The sequence below is a fragment of the Ictalurus furcatus genome, chromosome 4 (assembly GCF_023375685.1).
Source record: "Ictalurus furcatus strain D&B chromosome 4, Billie_1.0, whole genome shotgun sequence".
In the NCBI taxonomy this organism is placed as follows: domain Eukaryota; kingdom Metazoa; phylum Chordata; class Actinopteri; order Siluriformes; family Ictaluridae; genus Ictalurus; species Ictalurus furcatus.
The window spans coordinates 14,837,909-14,862,351 of NC_071258.1; the positions used below are offsets into that span (position 1 = coordinate 14,837,909).

At 38.2% G+C, this 24,443-nt stretch overlaps 1 protein-coding gene across 1 annotated transcript in view; it reads left to right on the forward strand.

Annotated features, from left to right (window-relative positions):
* necab2 (N-terminal EF-hand calcium binding protein 2) overlaps positions 1–24,443 on the forward strand; it is a 98,851-nt gene that overhangs the window by 24,720 nt on the left and 49,688 nt on the right. Inside the window, exon 3 of the mRNA XM_053623151.1 lies at positions 22,295–22,403. Coding sequence (XP_053479126.1) covers positions 22,295–22,403 — 109 coding nt within the window. The remainder of the gene's footprint in view (positions 1–22,294; positions 22,404–24,443) is intronic.

Sequence of the window (24,443 nt, forward strand, 5' to 3'; positions counted from 1 at the left end):
GCTATCAAAGTAAATTCTTGTCTCTCTGGTAATCCAGTTTCGTCATCCTTTTTAAAGCTTCTTGTTCAGGCCACACCCAATCAGTAGCTCCAATTTGGGCATGTCGGAGTATAATCAATCTGCGAGAGAGAGTGTGAGAGAGAGAAGACAAGGAGGGTGAGAGAGCGAAAACAGAGCAGAGAGCAAAAATCCTCCTCCCAGCATAACGATTGTATCTACAAGTTAACTGGAAAAGTAACATGCTTATCTTAAAAAAAAATTTAGCTGTATGTATTTGCTACAATACTTCTATTAAATTAGATCATACCTGATCATTAGACACATTCATATGAATTATTAATAATGTAGAAGCTTTTGTTTGATGTAGATTAAATGAATGCTAACCCCGCACTTACATCATTACCCATTCATAACATTTCATACAAGTTGCGACTGTGTTGTTTATTCAGTCTAAAATGAGTTTTAATTTAGAATAGGATATTTCAGACCTTAATTTTGTGATTGTACAATGCACAAAATCAAGATCAGTGTTCTCTATTTTTGGTATCTGACCATTGTGAAGGTGTTAATGTCGTACAGAGCAGTATAAATGTCAAAAGGTGCTTGCTTGGTTTGAACGAATACATTATTGAGAGGTGTGGTTGCTCATGCTGCTGCAATATCAAATCGCATCAGTTCCTCTCCTTGTCTTTATGAATTGAATCTGTGCAGTGCAGCACAGTGATAGTGGGGTAATGGGGACTTGCATCTTTCCCTAATCTTCCCTACTTACCTTCTCATGCTTGAATTCCTTAATTGTAGTCTTCATTAGTGTTTGTGATTCTCTCCAGATGTCTGACTCATTAGGTTTGAGGTAATTATTGTCACTCAAGTTGAAATGGAGACAACAGGATTTTATGGAGTTTTATTTACCCCGAATGAGTGTACAAATGGGAGTTTGGCAGCAAGAGACCCTGGCTTTCTGTAAAAAGGAGTTACAAAGCTCTGCAAGCTTTTGAAATTACTTTTCTTTTTTAAAAAAATATGCCATATTAATAATTTGGCTTGTGGGTGGCCACTGAGATGTTAAACACTTGTCTCACACAAAAACAATTTTGAAGCAAATTTAAACCTATTTGTGGAAATGGCACTTAATTTAAAATCTGGCATAAGGGTGCTATCGCTTGGATTTTGTACAGGGCTGTCTCAGAATAGAGAAAGTGTTGAAGTCAATACAGAATAGTGAACCTGAACAAATGCCACATCAGTGTGTAAATATGTGTTCCTACAGGTCCTTTAATCCTGTACTGTCACAGCTTCCATAATTTATCCATACACATTTACAATCTGAATTCTCATGACTTATTCAGCACAAGCCTGTGTTGCCTTGCCTTGTGTTGCATGTATAAAATGCCTCCGTAGAATAGTGCTTTCCTGAGATTACTTCTGATGTTTTAAGGAACAGATTTCCAAAAAATGGAGCAGACAGTGGCAGATTTGTACTCTCCCTCTGAAATTAGTAATATTGTAGAGTGCTCTTAGTCCGGCCAGATCTTTAGAACAGCCATGGTGTGCAATTTCCAGCTACTGTCTGGGAAGTTGAGCTTTAGAAATGATTATGTTGTTTCCCTTCAGAGCGCAGAGCAGTGTGCTGAATCAGACAGATTCAAATATGAGTTCTAGAAAATCAGAGACATATTGTCTGAAAAAACTTTTATGACAAAGGTTTAGATGAATGTAACTAAAACCATCCAAAGGTTTTTTTCCTTCACTGTATAGAGGCTACAGTAAGTGCTTGATTCTCATTGATATTTTATATTTCTTGTCTTTTTACACAAATTGGTCTCCTTTCTCAGTTTCTAAGTCTTATAAAGCTTTTCCCAAATCTAACCACAGTAGCACCAGTCTTTGGGGCCTGACTGGCTGTGTGAGGTGTCTCATTCATCACTTGAGTTATAAATAACTGTGTGGACATTCAACACATTAGTGTGTCATTTAAATGATTGAAAGTATGTCATTTTTTCTATATGGCACTTTTTGTTGCAAAACTATTATTAATAGTATTCACAAATCATCATTTACATATTCAAGAGTTTTTGAATTTAATCTTAATTCAGTTTCTGTGAACTTCTTTCCTCCCACATAAAAAGCATACGACTGAAGTTTGATTTAATTAAGTTGGTAACATGTTTGAGGAACATGTAACTGTGACAAACTCCAAAAAAGTACTACTTCTTTGCGGTGATTATGCAGTAGCAAAAGAACAGCAGAAAGTAAAAAATTAAATGCAGGGAACCTTTTCAAAAAGTGTTTGAAATTGGTTTGGGCGCCTGCAGCTCCTCACTCCCAGGAGCCCAGCTAATTAAAACACAGTCCTGGCCTCCAGCAAAGAGATTTTGGCTTGTTCTCATTTTCCATTGTCCTGCTCCCCTGACCCCGTCGTCAAATTCAGTCCACCACCTCACAGCCTTAATTCCAATTCCAGCTTAAATTAATAAGATAAACATGTGTGTGCCTTGGTGAAAAGCTACATGTTGAAAGAAAATATTGGCTATGTTGGTATGTGGTGTGTATAGACCTTCACACAAGAGCATTTCTATCAAAGCAGAACTGTTTAATACAGGATGAAACAAACAAGACCAGCTAACAAGTATGTCTAACCTGAATGGTCGCAAAAAGCTCTGTTGGAAAAGGCAGCAGGGAATTCCTGCCTGAAAGATTGAAAAGTTCACTTTTTGGTAGATTACCGCCTACAGGTAGAGAGAACCCAACTTGCACTTGCAGTCTCCGCTTCAAAGTGCCACTGCCCTTGAGAGAAGCTGATTCAATCTCTTATGCTCTCATAATTGCTCCAAAAAGTCTTATGAATATGCAAGACTTTCTCTGTCATTACGCTGGCAACTCCTTGCCTACACTAAAAAATAAAAAATGCTGGGTTATTTTTTTTTATACCCAAACACTGTATTAAGCCTTTTGGGTCATTTAATTGTCTTATTTTCCTCAGTCTTGTGTAGTAGGTTGGTAACCCAACCACTGGGTTAGTGGCTGGGCCATTTTCACTGACAGTTGAATCAATACACCCCTCCCCACCCAGACGCATCAGCCCTTGGGTCAAATCAATTCAGTGTGGAATTTTTGAATTCGCCTCAGATGGATGTAGTGGTTTTCACACGGACAGACTATTAGATTTATTTAGAGAAAAATGGTTTGTATCAATCTATTTACCCATAAAACCATTACTGTACACTAGTTAAAAAAAAAAAAAAAAAAAAAAAAAAAAAAGGGCAATAATAATCCAGTTTACATGACATTAAATGCTACATTTGTTAGATTTGGCTTACTTGTTTGTAATGTCCACTGGAATGTACGTTGGTTACTCAGTTTTTTGGATGTTTTAAACGTCTCCTTTGATCAAAATTTTATGTTTTCGTCTTAAATATGACTTATTTGAGTCATTTACTTTAAAGACTATATATAAACACTACTTTAGCAGCTCTCTTTCTGAACACCTTCTTCTGTATAAATAAAGGAGATACCATGTTGACATATCTGTTTATAATGTGTTATATTTGACATTTTAAAAGGGTAAAAATAACCCTGAAAATATTAACCCATTTATGAAATAAAATTAACCCAGCATTTTTGTAAAAATGAAACATCCTTTGGGTTGAAAAACAAACCATTTGCTTGGTTAAAATTAACAGCCCAACTTGATTGGTTAGTTTAGCCCAAAATGTGTTCTGTCCTATATTTACCCAGCTGTTGGGCTAAAATAACCCAATTTGGGTTGGGTTGTTCTTAACCCAGTGCTTTTCAGAGTATAGTTGTTTTGAAAATGCTGCTTCTTCATACAGTATATAATTTATAATGACAACATCAAATATTTGTAATTAGATCCAAGTTTCTCTTTTCCACACTTTTTTTTTTAAATGAACAGAACATTTCTAACTCTTAGATAGAGCTTAGAGAGCTTTCTTTCCTCATTTCTTCTCTGAATAGGACTCTAAAATAGGAGACAGTAGTGCAGTCATGATTTGACCATTTAACCTTTCTTCAGAGATCTAATTCACTACAGTACCCTAACCACATAACACTTAATAGCAGTCCTGCTGTATGCTGTTGTGCTGGACATACCTGGCACTGCTACAGTGCTGATGAAAGTTAATGACATTTGTTTTTTGAGCTTCAGACTGTGTGCAATATGCTGCCTGTCCCATCATCATTCCTCAGGGAGACCACTTATTGTTGGATAAACTGCCAACAGCTCTGCAGGCACCATCAGCTCTGGCATTCTTCACACAAGAACATGGTGTAGGAGGTGTATGGCTGCCTGCTTGACTTGATGATATTAATACTTTTATATAGCTCCCTGGATTGATTATTGTAGCACTTTATTTCCTATGCAAAAAATGGGTTGGCAACCATGTGAACAAATATAATGTCTTCACATTTAGTTCCATTTCATAATTCATGTAATGGGTGTAAAATGATTATCTTATTTATTTATAGCTAAAGCTCGACTTACAAGGGGAATAAATAAGTATCTGAAGAGCATGCAGGTCCTTAAAGGTTCATTTGATAATTAAGGGTTCTTGGCATCTAAAATGGGTTCTACTTGAAACCTTTTTTGACAGGGAAACACTGTGTGGTTGTGGTTGTTCAAAACACTTGAGTTCTTAATATAAATTTTTGTCTTAGATGTTCATTTTATGATTTTTGCATTATTGGGCCAGCATTTACTTGCCAAACGTTACTTCCAACCAAAATTAAATATTATAGAAAATTGTTCGTATGTCAGTAAAGAAAGTAACATATTATGTAATAGACACTTTTCAAAAACAGAAGCAAGTGTGACATTGTCTCCAGAATAACTGTACCAGTTTCTCCAAGATGTTTAGAAACACTTACCACCAATATTGTTAAAAACTGCTGAAAATGTACCTGAGAGTACGGATGCATTTTTAAAAAGCAATGAGTTGTCATGCCAAACATTGACTTTGTTTGGTTTAGTGGTGTTCACTGCTCTTTATAGAAAGTTTATTTTTATTTCATTATTTTTGAAGGCACTTTTGCCTTTAGAACATTTCTTTATATGTGCTTTTGCACAGTATTCTAGACTCTTTAACGATTATTGAGATGGATAACTATGGGGCCCTTAAGGGTTCTAAATCTTAGTGTATTCCTGACCTGTTTAATACAAGTGAGGTTTTCAGAAGGCCATCTCTCTAATGAGCTGTAAATAGCATGTTCTGATGTATTCATATGGCACTATAATAGATAGTGTTCATAACACATATTGCCAGTGATATAGAAATTCAGTTTTGCAAATTTCATTATGTTTACACTGTAAAATTTTACTGTAGATTTTACAGTTTACTAGCCTACATTGATTCATTGCAATGGTTTAGTCAAGTTTAGTCAATCCCAGTACTGCCAAGCTGCCATGGTTGGTTTCTTGAGCAAGACCCTTTAACTCAGTTGTATTCTGCATCAGCCAAATGAGCAAATGTATTGGACTATGTGTTATTTTATACAATGTAAAATATTACAGTACGTAACTGTAAATGTTTTACAGGTTGGCAGTAAATTACTGTAAGTTTTACAGCATTTGTTTTACAGTGTAGTCATAATCACACTATAATTTGCTCTTAATTTTTTTTTAAATGTATGACTTTAATAAATAAATTGTTTTTGTGAGTTTTAAATAAAGTAAAACCTATTTCAAATTAATTAAATCTCAACCTCATTATCTCAACCCTGACCAGTTATGTAGTGTATAAATAAACTGAAATTCTCTTTTCAAGAAGAAAAAAAGATTATCTGTATGACTACCTTTATCTTTAATATATACCTTAATATTCTCAACCATTGTAAATGGAATATTGTCTTATGATTGGTATGATTTTTTTGATAATGTCAGTAAAAAATGCAATTCTTGAAACATGAACAATTTAGAATGTCTTATGTTAAGAAGTCGTAATACATAATAAACATTTACACCTTTCTACCAATGTGCATAATACCTTATGAATGGGTTATCACGTGAATAATTGTGGGAAAGTGGCCATTACTTGTTTTGTCCTTTACAGTCTTTGTCCGTCAAATCTCTTTGAGATGTAGAGTGCATCATCTGCAGGTTCAGAACAGAAATTGTAAACCTGTTATTGAACCCTTTGCCACATTGAAAAGTCTGTCTGGTGGTAGTGGGATGAAGTCACTTCTATTTTAGTATTTCTCTCTGAAAACACTGAAAGCATGTTGGCTTTCCTCTACTTCCACAGCTTTAGTTGTGTTTCATACATTCAGTGTTGCTGATGAGGCTTGCTCTTGTACAACTTTGGGCCAGAGCAAACTGGTGCCTCAGCATCCGGATTATGTGCTACCACGTTGGCACTGGAGGCCTTTGAACAGTGTGGAAAAGAGAGCATGCTGTACCCCCAGCCAAAGTCCCCATACCCCTGCACCCCTCCCCTATCCATTGAAAGCTGAGAACATCTTTACTGTTCTGTTTTCTATCAGGTATCTGCAGTAAGAGACATTGGGCTGAACAGATGTCACATGTACAACACATGATGTCCTGAGGCATTGCAAGCAGTACATTAGCGTTTGTTTGTTTCTGACACTGTTTTAGTTGTAAGTGCCTTTAGACAGAAGTGTGTGTAATTAAATATATACATGTACCATCCTCTTACATATGGATCATGCCAAAAACATGATCAATATGTGCAAAAGCTTGAATCTTTTAATCCACCTACAAATGAAATAAACTGCCACCCAGCCAGTGTTTAGTCAAGAAAAATATAGGAGTGAATCACTGATCTGACCTTTTTTCTCAAACTTCTCTATGCTCTCAGATGACTTCACATATTTGATAACAAACCAAACAAACAACTTGCTGTAAAACAGTGGTGTCACTCATTTTACATAACATGCCATTTTACATGCTGTCCAGTGTCAAGTGAGATATCAATTTAGTAGACCAAAAACACATCAACAACTCTTAAATGGTTTACACATTTATCTGAAAGGTACATTCTGAATGTACAGTCTGAACAGTTTAATATACACAGTGCTTTGCATAAATATTCACCCCTTGAACTTTTCCACATTTTTGTAGTATTACAACCTGGAACTGAAAAGGATTAATTGGGAATTTATGTCATGAATCTACACAAAATAATATTCCATAATAGCCCATAATATCAAGGTCAGGGAAAAATCTATATAGTTTGCAAAATTATTTACAAATAAAAAATCTTAATGTTGTGATTGCACAAGTGTTCATCCTGTTGCTGTGAAACCCCTAAATTAGTTATTTTGGAAAGAGATATGGTTATAGCCTCCCATTTTAGCTTGTTATAAAGAATTATTGTATCATTTGAACATTTTTATTGCTCTAATTTGCCCCTTGGTGTAATAAGAGAGACTAGCTATTTTTTTTCCAAAAAAATTATTCTAATTACAAACCACAAGCAAATTTTAATTTAGACTACAGATTCTACAGTACTTTCATGTGGAAAACTAGATTAGAACCTTCATCAGATCAGTACAGATCCATGGGCTATATGTTTTACACCCCTGCTGTAAGGTCTTTATTATAATTTTCCTGGTAAGCAACCTTGTGACATCAAACCCTGAAAGATGTCAAAAACTACATTATACATAATGTAGACATTAAGTACATACAGTATCTCACAAAAGTGAGTATACCCCTCACATTTTTGTAAATATTTGATGGAGTTCACCAGAGCGTCACAGGTTACCACTGGAATCCTCTTCCACTCCTCCATGACGACATCACGGAGCTGGTGGATGTTAGAGACCTTGTGCTCCTCCACCTTCCGTTTGAGGATGCCCCACAGATGCTCAATAGGGTATAGTCCATCACCTTCACCCTCAGCTTCTTTAGCAAGGCAGTGGTCGTCTTGGAGGTGTGTTTGGGGTCGTTATCATGCTGCAATACTGCCTTGCGGCCCAGTCTCCGAAGGGAGGGGATCATGCTCTGCTTCAGTATGTCACAGTACATGTTGGCATTCATGGTTCCCCCAATGAACTGTAGCTCCCCAGTGCCGGCAGCACTCATGCAGCCCCAGACCATGACACTCACACCACCATGCTTGACCGTAGGCAAGACACACTTGTCTTTGTACTCCTCACCTGGTTGCCGCCACACACGCTTGACACCATCTGAACCAAATAAGTTCTGAGCACTGACGGGCCGACCCCCCACCCCTTCAACCTCTGCAGCAATGCTGGCAGCACTCATACGTCTATTTCCCAAACACAACCTCTGGATATGACGCTGAGCACGTGCACTCAGCTTCTTTGGTCGACCGTGGCGAGGCCTGTTCTGAATGGAACCTGTCCTGTTAAACCGCTGTATGGTCTGCAGCTCAGTGACAGGGTCTTGGCAATCTTCTTATAGCCTAGGCCATCTTTATGTAGAGCAACAGTTCTTTTTTTCAGATCCTCAGAGAGTTCTTTGCCATGAGGTGCCCTGTTGAACTTCCAGTGACCAGTATGAGGGAGTGTGAGAGCGATGACACCAAATTTAACACACCTGCTCCCCATTCACACCTGAGACCTTGTAACACTAACAAGTAACATGACACCGGGGAGGGAAAATGGCTAATTGGGCCCAATTTGGACATTTTCACTTAGGGGTGTACTCACTTTTGTTGCCAGCGGTTTAGACATTAATGGCTGTGTGTTGAGTTATTTTGAGGGGACAGTAAATTTACACTGTTACACAAGCTGTACACTCACTACTTTACATTGTAGCAAAGTGTCATTTCTTCAGTGTTGTCACATGAAAAATATAATCAAATATTTACAAAAATGTGAGGGGTGTACTCACTTTTGTGAGATACTGTATAAGGTTTATGACATTGTATTCCTCTGTTATTCTCTGAGAGGAATTTTTGTAAATCTCTGATGATGCAATGGGGACAGTATGCACTTATTTCAGTTAACCTGTTATTAGTACACTTTCAGTAGGCTATTTCTGAGGTAGGTGGAGAACATTTGTTTGACAGAGATTGATAGGGCTTATATGAAAATTTGTGCTAATATATACCTTTTAGTTCTTTGTGCTGCTTTGTACTCATGTAACCTCTGTGCATATCTGAATGTGTGGCATTTAATTTTTCTCCTTAATGAGAGTGGGTTAGGCTGGTGTTATCCTGATCTGATCCTGCAGATATTTTGTCGGTACTCTCTGGGGTCTCAGTCAGGGTGACATTTAGATGTCAGTTAATTAGATGTCAATCTACATGTCAGTGTTTATCTGTGTGTGCACCTCCACAACCTGCCAATGGAAAAATTTCATAATGGAGTAGAAATGTTTCTATTCTACTGTCTTGTCACAGCTATCTCGCAGTGAAGCATTTTGTCTAAAATGCAGTTATGATCATTTTATCAGCCAGATGCACAGCCTGAATCCTGAGCTCTGCTATAGCCGCTGCTCATTGTATAGACCAATGCTCATTGTTTATGTCCAGCTATAATCTATCGCCATGCAGTTCCAAGAATGCACAAGCAAAGTGAATGTAGTGCTGCAGCAGCAGATTTCCGCCCATAAAACAACTGCAGTCAATAAGTCGACTTGAGGAAAAATGGGTTTGTCTGTGACAAGGAGCCATTCCCTAATGGTATGAATAACACAAATCTCCATTCCTCAAGACTCCATGAGAGCAAATTCCACATTATTGATTTATGTTTTTTTCTTCAATCCTCTAAATTCTTTTGAGAATATTGTACAAATCTTCTGCTGAACCCCATAAATGCAGTCTGCACTTTTCTAATATTCTATAATTGAGAGTGATTAATTTAAAATATCATGAGTTGTATTTTAAAATACTCCACAACTATGCTTCATTATTAACTGTGAGAGTTCCTACATTGTCACTTCCTTCCCAACCTTACTTTGCACGTTCCCCCTGGTTACAGCAGCTCCTCCTCGCCATTAGGTCCTGATGGTGTTGCCATGGCATTCTCTACATGTGGCTGTTGCTTAATGGGGGTTTGGCCACAAGACAAAAGGATTAAACGAGTCTCTTCATTGCTAGCACACAACATAATGTGTTCAGGAATGAGTCTTCAAATATGTTTATAGAAACTTTTCACCTTCCTCTCACATCTCATTCACTTTCAATCCCACACATGATAAAGTGAAAGTTTAATTGCCTTTTTATCCATACTGGAAATTATGAAATGACATTATAGGCACAATGAGGGGGTGAAAAATGCTGAAGACTCATCTGTTATAACAAACAGAACTAATCTTAGTGTCTCAAAGGGCACTGCCCGCTGATTTCCACTTTGACAAACAAAATTGGATGTTCATTCAAATAGATGTTGATTATTCTATCCTAAAAACATGCAATTACATTTAATTGCAGACAAGCTGTACTGTTTATTGACCTCTCTAATTTTGCTCACCATCACTGCCATTAATCTGCACTACCAAGAATTAGCGGGCTGAATTATCTGACTATATATTCAAATCTCTCAGTACACAATTAAGGTAGGATATCCCTATTCTATGTTGCACATATGGGATGAAATTAAATTAGGTGTTTGACAGGCAGCTTGCAGTGTAACTTACACTTGCAGTTTGCTTTCATTTTGATGAATGAGAGATAATGATGCTTGTTTTGGTCTTAAGAGACCTCTCTGTTTTCTCCATCTTCATACAGTGGAAATTAAAATGAATAAAGTAGGGTTGTATATTCTGTAAAGTTTAAATTTATTGTACATCCTGTAAATATACACAATAATAACTTGATCTGTCTGTCCATGCTCTAACCTAAACCCCACTGAACACGTTTGGAATGAACTGGAATGCCCCAGGCCTTTTTGTCCGACATCAGTGCCTGTCCTCACTAATGCGCTTGTGGATGAAGGCAAATCCCCACAGCCACGCACGGCAATCAAAGCCTTCCCAGAGCAATAGAAGTTATGTTGTTATAACTACAAAGTGGGGAATTAATCTGGAACGGGATGCTCCAAAAGCACATGTGTGTGTGATGATCAGGTGTCCACAAACCTTTGGCTATATAGTGTCTTACCTGTCATACACAAGCCTGAACATATGTATATTCTGGACAAATGTGTAATATATAGTATTTCATCAGTACAATATTCAGTACTTTCAACTATTTATGTCCTGGTTCAAAGGTTATAAGTCCTATAACAAAAATGTGTGACTGGTAGCGTCATGTAAATGACTTATATATACAGTATATCACAAAAGTGAGTACACCCCTCACATTTTTATAAATATTTGATTATATCTTTTCATGTGACAACACTGAAGAAATGACACTTTGCTACAATGTAAAGTAGTGAGTGTACAGCTTGTGTAACAGTGTAAATTTGCTGTCCCCTCTAAATAACTCAACACACAGCCATTAATGTCTAAACCGCTGGCAACAAAAGTGAGTACATCCCTAAGTGAAAATGTCCAAATTGGGCCCAATTAGCCATTAACCCTCCCCGGTGTCGTGTGACTTGTTAGTGTTACAAGGGCTCAGGTGTGAATGGGGAGCAGGTGTGTTAAATTTGGTGTCATCGCTCTCACACTCCCTCATACTGGACACTGGAAGTTCAACATGACACATCATGGCAAAGAACTCTCTGAGGATCTGAAAAAAAGAATTGCTGCTCTACATAAAGATGGCCGAGCCTATAAGAAGATTGCCAAGACCCTGACACTGAGCTGCAGACCATACAGTGGTTTAACAGTACAGGTTCCACTCAGAACAGGCCTCACCATGGTCGACCAAAGAAGTTGAGTGCACGTGCTCAGCGTCATATCCAGAGGTTGTGTTTGGGAAATAGACGTATGAGTGCTGCCAGCATTGCTGCAGAGGTTGAAGGGGTGGGGGGTCAGCCTGTCAGTGCTCAGGCCATTCGCCGCACACTGCATCAAATTGGTCTGCATGGCTGTCGTCCCAGAAGGAAGCCTCTTCTAAAGATGATACACAAGAAAGCCCGCAAACAGTTTGCTGAAGACAAGCACACTAAGGACATGGATTACTGGAACCATGTCCTGTGGTCTGGTGAGACCAAGATAAACTTATTTGGTTCAGATAGTGTCGAGCGTGTGTGGTGGCAACCAGGTGAGGAGTACAAAGACAAGTGTGTCTTGCCTACAGTCAAGCATGGTGGTGGAAGTGTCATGGTCTGGGGCTGCATGAGTGCTGCCAGCACTGGGGAGCTACAGTTCATTGAGGGAACCATGAATGCCAACATGTACTGTGACATACTGAAGCAGAGCATGATCCCAGCATGTATTCCAGCATGATAACGACCCCAAACACACCTCCAAGACGACCACTGCCTTGCTAAAGAAGCTGAGGGTGAAGGTGATGGACTGGCCAAGCATGTCTCCAGACCTAAACTCTATTGAGCATCTGTGGGCCATCCTCAAACGGAAGGTGGAGGAGCACAAGGTCTCTAACATCCACTAGCTCCGTGATGTCGTCATCAAGGAGTGGAAGAGGACTCCAGTGGCAACCTGTGAAGCTCTGGTGAACTCCATGCCCAAGAGGGTTAAGGGAGTGCTGGAAAATAATGGTGGCCACACAAAATATTGACACTGTGGGCCCAATTTGGACATTTTCACATAGGGGTGTACTCACTTTTGTTGCCAGCGGTTTAGACAATAATGGTTGTGTGTTGAGTTATTTTGAGGGGACAGCAAATATACACTGTTAAACAAGCTGTACACTCACTACTTTATATTGTAGCAAAGTGTCCTTTCTTCACTGTTGTCACATTAAAAGATATAATCAAATATTCACAAAAATGTGAGGGGTGTACTCACTTTTGTGAGATATTGTGTGTGTGTGTGTGTGTGTGTATATATATATTAGTTATTTTGTTCAAAAAATATAGATAAAAGATATTCTGCTCTCATGGATAAACAACAGCTGCAAACACAACACAGGTCTATCAAACAAATATATTTATTAAATATAGGTGTGCAACATTCATTTACCAATGAATTCATATGAGAATGTATTTGAAGTATATTCCCATTGATATTTTATAATTTTTAGTACACCTGGGTGACTAGGAACAGGAAATTGTTCAACCATGACTTTCTGTTTCACAGGGGTAAGAATATGAGGCAACACATGGGGCAAATTCCCTTAGTCATTCATAACAATGGGTAAGACCAAAGAATATAGCTGTGATGTGTGATTTTGGTAATAAACACCAGAGGTTGTTTTGATGCACACAGTGAGGTAGCCATATGGAAAAGTACCTCATGCCCACAGTTAAATATGGTGGTGGTGCTTTAATTTTTTTGGGGCTGTTTTTCTGCCAGAGGACCTGGACATTTTGTTAGGATTAATGGCATCATGGACTCCATCAAATATCGACAGATATTAAATGAAAACCTGAATGCCTCTGTCAGAAAGCTTAAAATGGGTGTGGTTGGATCTTCCAGTAGGACAGTGATCCAAAACATACATAAATATAAACACAAAAATGGTTTACTGACCACAAAATCAAGGTTGTGCCATGGCCGTCACAGTTCCCTGACTTGAAACCTATAGAAAACCTGTTGGGTGAACTGAAAAGGAGAGTCCACCAGCGGACCTCGAAATTCGAAGGATCTGGAGAGATTCTGTATGGAGGAATGGTCTCAGATCCTTTGCCATATATTCTCCAACCTCATCAAGCATTATAGGAGACAACTCTGAGCTGTTATCTTGGCAAAGGGAGGTAGAACTAAAAGGTATTGACTAAAAGGGTGCCAATAACTGTTGCACACCTATATTTAACAAAGCTATTTTTTTTTTTAATAAATCTGTTGTGTTTGCAGTTGTTTTGATATCCATGAGAGCAGAGTATTTTTGTAGTTTCTTTTTTTAAAAATCTCATGCTCATTACCAAGGTTGCCAATATTATGGAGGGCACTGTGCATATTATATATGTATACGTCATTGGAAAGTGTGTGTGTGTGTGTGTGTGTGTGTGTGTGTGTGTGTGTGTGTGTGTATAGGCATAGTTATGATGCTTAACATTGTTCACACAATAAGTTTGCTGCAGAGTTACCACTGCCATTTCAAGTTTACTGCAGCACCCTTTCTGTCCAGTCAATGTTCAGTCCGTACAAGATTTGGTGATGTCTGTTGGTAAATCGAAGAGGGCTTTGGCTGAATGCATGTTGTCACATGACGCACCACAGCCCAAATCTGCTGAAAATCCTGGAGGGGCTGAATGTTCTACATTTTAAGCTTAATCTCCAAATCTCACATTCTAATGATCTCACAACAATCAAATACATTTTGTATATTTATCAGACTCTATCATGAGGTGCTGCCTGATTTTTCCCAGACATGTTTATGCTGTACAGGTCTCTCATATGGACAGACTGTCACTCTTGATCACCCCTTCACAGTTCTTGTGATATGGTGAAAGCTCAACTAGGACTGCTGAATCATTTGTGTGAACTCTAATTTAATCAGATTTCTTATAATGTGCATCAGTTGCTGGTGTTAAGAATGCTGATGCAGGCTTGAATTAAATCATAACTCCTCTCTTGTGTGGCTCTTGAGCGAGACCAGCTGAAATGCATTAACTTAGTATTAATTAATTTATTACTTATCTCTACATCTATATATGCATGCACTGACTCTTGGAAATACAGGCTATATTATGTTTATGCCTATGTGTGCAACTGTGAGTGTTATTAATCTTGTTTTAGTAGCTGTGTTGTGTAATGCAAGAAGAAAGATAAAGTGAATCTCCAGGATGTATAGTAAAATTAGTGATTAGTCCGAACTATGTGTGTTAACTATGGGAGTCCTTGAAAATTTTAATTAGTCATTTTTTAAATTTTATTTTAGGTACCTTTGAAACAGTTTGAAATTAAAGTGTAAAGAAAGTGTCTATTATAAACCTGTGTTTTATATATAATATAGTAATATTCACAAAATGTAATTCAGACACATAGTAATCTAAGTGTAATGTTGTAGGCTACAATGAGCAACATTATTATGTTAGGACTGGCTACTAATTATCAATTTCATTAGAAATGTATTTTGCCTGTGAGGTGATATAAATGAACATTTTTTAATTTATTTTAAACAATGAAATAAAGAAGAAAGTAGAGAACAATAAAAAAGAAGGTAGAGAGTGAAAAAGTGATGGCAGAGAACATTCTGAAGAGGGTCAGCTTCTCAGTGCTTGGTTGCCATAGCAACCAGCTACCCTACCCCTTCCTCCTGTTCTCCCAAAAATATTATGAGTTGAAGACTTGAAAGAGGGAGAAAGGAAAGACTCTGCTTGTTACTTCTGTTAGGAGGCTTTGATATGGAAGGCTGCAGCTGAGATTGGAAAGTGTTAATTGCCTTTCTTTTGTAGGAAGCAGCACACCAGTGGCCCTGCAGTCTGCTGCCTAGACATACAAACACTCAAAACATACACACCTTTCAGTCACCCAGCCTACTGACACCAGTTTAGTGTTGAAATATTTAAACTCAACCAGTGTAACTCGAACTCAAAATTGAAAGATCACTCATTAAATGATAATGACACTGTAGTGTACTGTAATCTCTCTTTGTGCAGTGAAAGACACCTCATTAATAAGGCTCTGTAGTCACTCTGGTATAAGGGGAAGTTCACAGAGCTGGGTTGGAGAGCTTGGCCCCAGTTTCTGAGACTATTCGAATGTTTTAGCCATTTCGTCTGTTCATGAAGAGACACTGGCATGAGCTTGCACCATCAAGGACCACCAAAGGTTCTAACAGTATCACCAATCAGTTCAGCACTCATAAAGGTGAACCTCTATCAGGATGCCACAGTTGTGAGATTGGAAGGGATTTCTTCATTTTCGCAGTGAAGCATTACTTGTTGGTGAACAAAACTGCAAAGTAGATTCCTAATCATTTATTGGCTTACCCCTGTGTCTCTTAGCCCTGTAGAGAGAATGTGCAGCATAGTTTCTCTCTCTTTTTTTTTTCTTTCACACCAGCTTTGTCTTCATATATATGTTTCATGAAGCATGTTAAACAACAAAGCACTGTGGGCTTACAGCACTATGCTGACCAGTCAGAAGGCAAAAACCTTTTTACCACTACTGATGAATAGCATTAGGGTGTAAAATAAACAGGTAGTGCTGCCACCTCGCAGCTCCAGAGTCCCCAGGTCAATTCTAAACTCAGGTTACTGTCTCTGTGGATTATTTCCTTCAGTTTCCTTCAGGGAACCTAGAGGAAGGATTGGCTGGTCGATGTGTGTGTGTGTTAGAGAGAGAGAGAGTGTGTGTTTGGGGGGATGGAGTAGTTTTTCATCAAGTCATGAATTGTATCTACTGAATCAATAGTAGTGGCATTACAATACAAAGTACAATAATGGAATCAGCATTCTGACTGTCAAACTATCAATCATGTCCAACCTGTTAAAACAGGGTCTAAAAAGAGTATGTAATTTGTGTAATCACCACATCTCTCTATCTTCATCCTTTTTGCATGTTTGACTCTGTGAGTGTGTGTGTCTACAAAGATAATTAATAGTTAACGCCAGTGGACATTTCCACTCATTTTCCAGTGATGGACTTCTGGGACGTCCATAAGCTTCAGTTTCTACTCAGCAGCTTGGTTTTCCACTTAATGACTGCAGAGACTCCTTGTACCATCCACTAATCAGCAGATCCTGTCTACTAACTGGGGAAAAACAAATCCAGAGGATGCAAATTTCATTGATCTCTCTCATAGCAAGGTTTCTCTTAAGCCCTATTTGGATTTGATTAGTTTACATTGGGAAGTGGGGCAATGTAATTATTACTGGTTTATCTCTAGTAGGGATGTCACGATACCAAAAATCTAGTAGTCAGTACAGATACCGCCAAAAGTACATGATACTCGATACCAACGTCGATACTACGATGTGGTTTAAAATATATATATATATATATATATATATATATATATATATATATATATTTTTTTTTTTAATAAAATTAAAAACTCCTGGAGGACATCCTCCTCTGGCTGATACTGGCAAAAAGAGAGAAAGAGAGGGATATTTTAGTTATCAAACACTCTGACAATGACTAATAACAATTGCTAAGGTGCACTCCTAAAAAGATTTTTTCTGTAACTGGAGGGCATGGTGTTGATAATCTAAACATACACACACACACACACACACACACACACACACACACACACACACACCTTATACTCTGAATGCAAGCATTAGTTTAAATTCACTGATATGGTGGCAGGCCAAAAGATTATAAAGCATTTTTTTTAAAAGCATGAACATTTGAATAATTATTAGTGACATTAGGCTACATTTAGCTGACGGGACACGGGCTGAATGGCGATGCGTGGTGGCCCATTAGGAGGTAGTTTATAACATTGCAATGCATTAGCGTCGTTAGCAAATAACTGGCTATCGCAAACATTACATGGCAAAACGTTAGCTGTTTCACGGCAACAATGCCAGCTGCCTCAAACAAACATAATATAGGACCATCTTTCAGGTGCTTCACCAAATTCGAGGCGTTTCCTCGCTTTGTTTGAAATGAATGAAAGCATCGGTTGCACACCGGCAACCGCTAAACTTGTTAAGCTAAGCTAATCTTCTGTAGTTTTTCCCATGTGCTTGTAGGCGTTCTTCTTCTTCTTCACCACTTGTGGACTGACTAAAACACTTGCATGTATTTGCTGCCCCCTTCAGTCCTGGAAGAATTGCAACTTCGGTACATTCATTAGAAACGTAATAAGGGTACTGCAGAAAAACAAATACCATCACGTTTTAAGAATGTTGGTACCGACTTGGTACAGAAGTATCGGTTCTCGTGACATCCCTAATCTCTAGTAATAGTAGTAATTTTCACGGCCTCTGTGTTCCCGCTTCTGGAAAGTTTATGTTGTTTTTAGGTATGAAATGGTTACCGGTTTCACGATGAACCATTATAAAAGTCCCTTATGGTTAATCTTACTGTGTCACATTTAATTATCGTTAAAACCGTGCACAATTACCGTGATTTGTAAAACTTGCGGTAAATGCTGTCCACACACACCCAGCATGAGTCTGACGCAGGTGCAGCATGCAACATTGTTTTTTGAGCGTGAAAACGGACGCTACAATTAAAAATTAAACGCGTCTGCTCAGTTCAGCATGAGCCGAACGAGTCAGAGTCGCAGCACAGATCAGCAGGAATCAGATTTCATTTATCACATGACGAAAGTGAATGCAAGCTGACTGACACAGGAAGAGTGAAGGCGAGCTGACTGACGCGGGAAGAGTGAAGGCGAGCTGACTGACGCGGGAAGAGTGAAGGCGAGCTGACTGACACGGGAAGAGTGAAGGCGAGCTGACTGACGCGGGAAGAGTGAAGGCGAGCTGACTGACAGGAAGAGTGAAGGTGAGCCGACTGACACAGGAAGAGTGAAGGCGAGCTGACTGACAAGACGGTGACGAAACATTTGTCATCGTACTGTTTTGTTATTCTTGTGTTTTTCATTAAGAATAATAATGAACCCACTATTCAAGCAATTGCCACTAATTCAAAAGCAAAAGTGAAATGCGCACAGCCACACGGGCATTCATAAGTGATTTAAAAGCGAGGGGGAAAAGAGGGAAAGGCACCAATGAAGCGGCAAAGCCCCCTTTCGCAGCGACTTTCTTCTGGCAAGCTCTGCAGACAGGGTTACCATCTTCTATTAAGTTTCCCTCGGCATTTTTATAAAATCCAAAATATGACCACACTTTGGATTTGGTCCTCTTGGAAGGTTGGAAATTCTCCCAAGCACGGTCTCACTGCCTTCCGCCGTTTTCTCTAACTGGACTAAATGAAAAAGCAAAACGACAGTGGGGGTGGTGCTGCGGTGGGCAAGTGATGTAATCGGTGTGTGGCCGAACACAAAGATAAAACCTGTTTAAATGACTCCATATAATGACCTGTTTAAATAACTCCAGGTAATATACAGTCACTTTCAAAAGTCTTCTTTTGTTTTTGCTATACACTGAAGACATTTGGGTTTGAGATCAAAACAAGATTTAAGCTTTCGTTTCATGATATTTAAATGTTTTAACTTAGAACATTTTTTTTTATCCACCCATTTTTCAATCAGTCAAAAATATTGAAACAAGACTGACAGATATTGATTGTTGTCTATGTGTGCCATGTTAGATATTTTATTTTTTTTATATAAAATAAATAGCTCAGAGTATCTAACTTTTTTCAGAGCCCTGGGTTTTCCCTGTAAAGACTACATTTGTTGTTAAAAATGATAAACCAACATGAAGACCGGAGAGTTGTCTATGGGAGAAAAAGTCATTGTGAAGCTGAGAAAAGAGGAAAAATTGATTAGAGTCATTGCACAAGCATTGGGCATAGCCAAAACAACAATTTGGAATGTCCTGAAAAAGAAAGAAAGAAACTACTGGTGTATTAACACCCAGACATGGAACAGTTTGGCCAAGGAAAACAACAGCAGTTGATGACAGAAATATCATGAGAGCTATGAAAACCCCCAAAATAAGTAAATGACACATTGACTGTTGCCATAACACTACCTCCACTCTGTCTGACAGATTATGTGGTATGCTTTGTATGATGAGTCCTTCCTTTTCGTCTCTATACTCTTCCCATCATTCTGATACAAGTTAATCTTGGGTTCATCTGTCTAAAAAAAAATCATGTTCCACAACTGGGCTGACACTTTTTTTTTTTTTTTTAGATGTTTTCTAGCCTTTCTGTTGTAGAATGTTACCAGTGGTTTGCATCTTGAAACCCTCTGAATTTACATTAATGAAGGCATCTCTTGATTGTAGACATTGACAACGATACACCTACCTTCTCGATTTTTCTTGACTTGGCTAGATGTTGTGAAGGGTTTTTTTCTTCGCCAAGATAAAAATCCTGTGATCATCCACTTTAGTTGTCTCCTGTGGTCTTCCAGGCCTTTGGGTGTTGCTGAGCTCGCCAGTGCATTCCTTATTTTTAAGAATATGCCACTGTGACTACGTTTACATGGACAGCAGTAATCTAATTATTGACCTTACTCTGATTAAGATAATAATGTGATTAAGGTGTTTACATGAGTCGCTTTTTAGAATACTCCTGTCATGTTCCCGTTTTACATGTTATAGAACATAATTGGATTAACAGCCCACGTCATTATGTCACCGCGCCATGCCGTCCAATGTCCCTTCAGAATTTCACGTATCAACATACAGTTCGTCTTCGTTATGGTACCGTATACAGTTTTGGGTGTTTTTGTTTAATTTTTTTACGAATGCTTTAAGTGCAGTTAATTATTTGTAATGCTATACGTTCTAATAGACAACTGCTTGAAGCCATGGGCTGCGTCTCAAACAGCGTACTTAACGTCTATATAGTAGCCGAGGTACATGTATTTTTCCCCACTACAGGCCTATAGTAGGCAAGTAGCGGTTTGGGATGCAGCCGAACTCTCTTATTCGCCGTAAAACGTAAAACTGCCATGTGTGATCGTGTCCTGTCGCAAAATGCGGTGAAAACTCTCACATGACATTCATAATGTGATTAAGGTGTTTACATGTCTGTAATACTCGTCCATAATGCGACTAAAACAGGAGTACTCCACATGTCTTAATTCGAGTATGACCTTAATTAGATTAAGGTAAGTAAAAATTGCTGTTTACATGGTAGTTTCTTAATCAAAGTATGGTCTTAATCGGGTTAAGAGTGGATTATTATTGTCCATGTAAACGCAGCTAATGTTGATTTGGCCACTCCTAAAGTTTCTGCTATCTCTTTGATAGGTCTTTTTCTGTTTTTTCAGCCTAATGATGGCCTCCTTCACTTGCATCGACACCTCTTTGGACCACATATTGAGAGCTACCAAATGTAAATTCCACACTTGGAATTAACTCCATACCTTTTATCTCCTTAATTTGGCATGAAATAACAAGGAAACAGGCCACACCTAGCTTATCAGTGAAACTGCTTATCAGTCAATTGTCCAATTACTTTTGAGCCTGTGAAAAAGGAGGGACTATTTTTTTAAAAATGGCTGTAATTCTGAAACGGTTAATGCAATATTTTTGTTAAACCCCTTGAATTAAAGCTGAAAGTCTGCACTTCAATCACATCTTGATTGCTTCATTCAAATTCATTGTGCTGGTATACTGATGCAAATTTATGAAAATTGTGGCATTGTTCAGATGGACCCGACTAGTTATGGACCTGACTGTACTATGCAATGTGTTTGTGAACCGAGAGTCCTTAAATAGTGTTGCTGCAATTGTATAATTGGAACCAGGTGTGTTCACCTGAACGTGAACATGAGAGAGCTTGTGATGGCTGCGTGTTGTAGTCCTTAGCGACTATGTTTATAGGCTCCATTGTACTCTAGGAGTTGTAGATGGACACAGATTCCTGCGTTGACATGACAGTGTTGCAATGTTTCAAGCCCTGAAACCCTATTTATGTATAATGTATTAATTTAACACATTTTTAGTTGTCCAGAAAAGTCAGTAAATAAGTTGGTGTTGAGCAGAAATTCAAAGAAGGCTACTACTTTAATGACTAGTTCTGTCCAAGATCAGACTATTATAAAGATACATTATAGAGATTTAAATTATAAAGAAACATAATGGATATATAAAGAAATGCCCAAGAGCTGTACAACAGAACAGTCATCTCAAGCATGTCGTCAAATCGACATGTTAATGACTAATGAAGAAAAAAATCCAAGGTATTGGAAAAGTCAAAATCTAGACCTCAACCCGTTGAGATTCTGTGGTGGCATCTTAAGAGAGCTGTGCATAAATGAATGCCCTCAAACATCAATGAATAGAAGCAATGTTGTAAAGAAGAGTGGGCCAATTTTTATTTTTTTTTTTTACATTTTTAGATGTGAAAGACTGATACACTCCTACAGAAAAATGTTTACTTCAGATTATTGTTTCTAAAAGTTGTTCTACATGTTACTGAATTGTAGGATGTACTTGTTTTTTCCCCCAAATGGTTTCTGAATGTTGGTTTATTTTAAGGGAATAAAACACTTATGGAATACATATGGACAACATGTGGAAATCTATTGTTTTTTTGTTGTCACTTGAGGTTTTTTGTTTGTTTATAAAAGTTGGAGAGGACACTTGAAGGAGGGTGTATTTTCTTTTTCCCATGACTGTTTGTGCATTAATCAGGACACTATGGTCTCTGTCTCATGTGGGCCTGGACTTAATTGCACTTAATTTATCATCTGTCTGAATACAAAATACAAACCAAATGCAAAGAAATACAGGGCATGTGACTGAAATCCTTTTCTCTGGCTTTCTCTCTGTCTTCTTGCAGATGATGGAAAGCTTTCCCTGGATGAGTTCCAGGCTTTCTTCTCCGACGGGACCCTGAATGAAGAGGAACTGGAGAATCTTTTCCACACCATTGATTCTGATAACACCAGGTGAATGTCCAGTTTAATATGAGTGACGAGGATGCTAAAGCAATGTGATAATAGAGCACATTCACAAAAAGAAGTGAAAAGGATTCAAGCTGACAGACAGAAATAAAATGAGGAAAAAAGGAGAGCCTGCTGAACGAGTAGAGGGAAGAAGCTGTCGGCACCCTACATCACCTTTAACTATTTTAATATCTGCATTTATGAAGCAGAACTAGATGTTCTCTCGCTGCCTTGCTGTCTTTATTTTCTCTCTCTCTCTCTCTCTCTCTCTCTCTCTTTCATACGTGTGTGTGTGTGTGTGTGTGTGTGTGTGTGTGTGTGTTTTAGTGTCTCTGGTGGCAGGGATGCTCCACTGTGCATTGTCTTTTAATCACATTTCAGAATGAATTATGTAAAAGTGGAGTGTGTGCTCCTTGTTCTCCAATTCCACAGCACAATTCTTAAGAAATAATGAACCATTAGAGCCCAAAGGCAAGGAGGGCAGGAAAAAGACAGAGAAAACACAATGAATAGATAAAAGTGGAAGAGGTGTAGAGGGCACAGTGTGCGGTGTGGGGGAGGTTAAAGAGAACAATGTTGACAAGCAAGGAATAATGGGGAGAAAATGAGGATAGGAGAGGAAAGAGGAGAGAAAAAGGTTGAAGCTGATTAAATGGAGAAAGAAGAACTGCAGTCTTCCAGAATAGGATTTGATTAGTCTCTCTTCCCTGTTTGCCTGTATTGATTTGAATTTTAATTAACCTTTTCTAGCAGTAAACCGGTGTTCCACTCCATTGGCGGAATGCAGGTCAACTTATAGGACGTTTTCAATCAGAATAAACAATTTAATTATTTTATCACAGCAATTCAATTATAAGATCAGACAGGACACTGTATTGCGACTGTGTTTAGCTGCTTTTGAGCAGGGGACGATGGGAAGGTGTGCACCCACTGCAGAGATGAAACGGACAGCACAACTAAAGCTTTTTTGATGGTATAACACTATATACAACTGGCACAATAAAATTTATAAAAAATATAAACCTAGTAGGCTAGGTAAAAAAAAAAAAATAGGTATGAAAATTCTTAGAGCCCTGAGTCTCTACTTTTGTATGAACCATTAACCACTACTGTGAAGTGTGACATCACAAATAAATTCAATGCAAACCTGGGCAACCCCCCAAATAGACGGAAATTAAATTTTTTGTCCTCTGGTTAAAAAAAAAGGTTGTAATTGAAATCTGTCTCTGCTGTTCTTGATTTATCATTTATTCATTCATACATTCATCTTTATCCCTTTAATCCTGGTGGATATAGAGTCTGGATACACTGGGCGAAAGGCAGGGGTGCACTCTATATGGGACACCAGGCCATCACCGGCCATCACACACACTGAAGCATACCAGATTTAATTTAAAGTAGTCAGTGCATTTACTGGCATGTGTTTGGAAACCCATGCAGACATATGAAGCTCCACACATGCAGTAAATTGAGCAAAGGATCAAACATCAGACCCTGGAGCTGTGAGAACAATTCTAAAATTGTCCTCTTCCTTCTTTTCTTTTGTAGCTCATTCTGCAGGTAGTTTTTTCATCCACCTAGCAAAACTCTCTATATCTAGTATATATGTAGAAAATGAGAAGTGTCTCTGAGACTGCCTGTCAAACATAATATTTAAATTATAAAATAATATATAAACATTTAGTAGCTCTCATAGAAAACTCTTAGTAAATGAGTGCCAGGCCACACTTTTTACCTTCACCTGGCCAAAGACTATGATGAACTCAACTGAATTAAAAATTTTACTTTGTGTCTTTATGAAATTCTGAAAAACATTTAGAATTTGTTTTTAACTGAACAACCACCACCATAGTTATGACTTCTGAATTCAGACTAAGATTTCTAGGGTTGAAATAAATGTAAATGAGACGACATTATATATGATAATCCTAAATGAGCACATAATTGGTTCACCTTGAGATAAACAATATTGTGAAATGTATAACTCACTGTATCCATTTCAGCAAGAGATTAAGTAAATCATTTCACTATGGCGTATAGCCC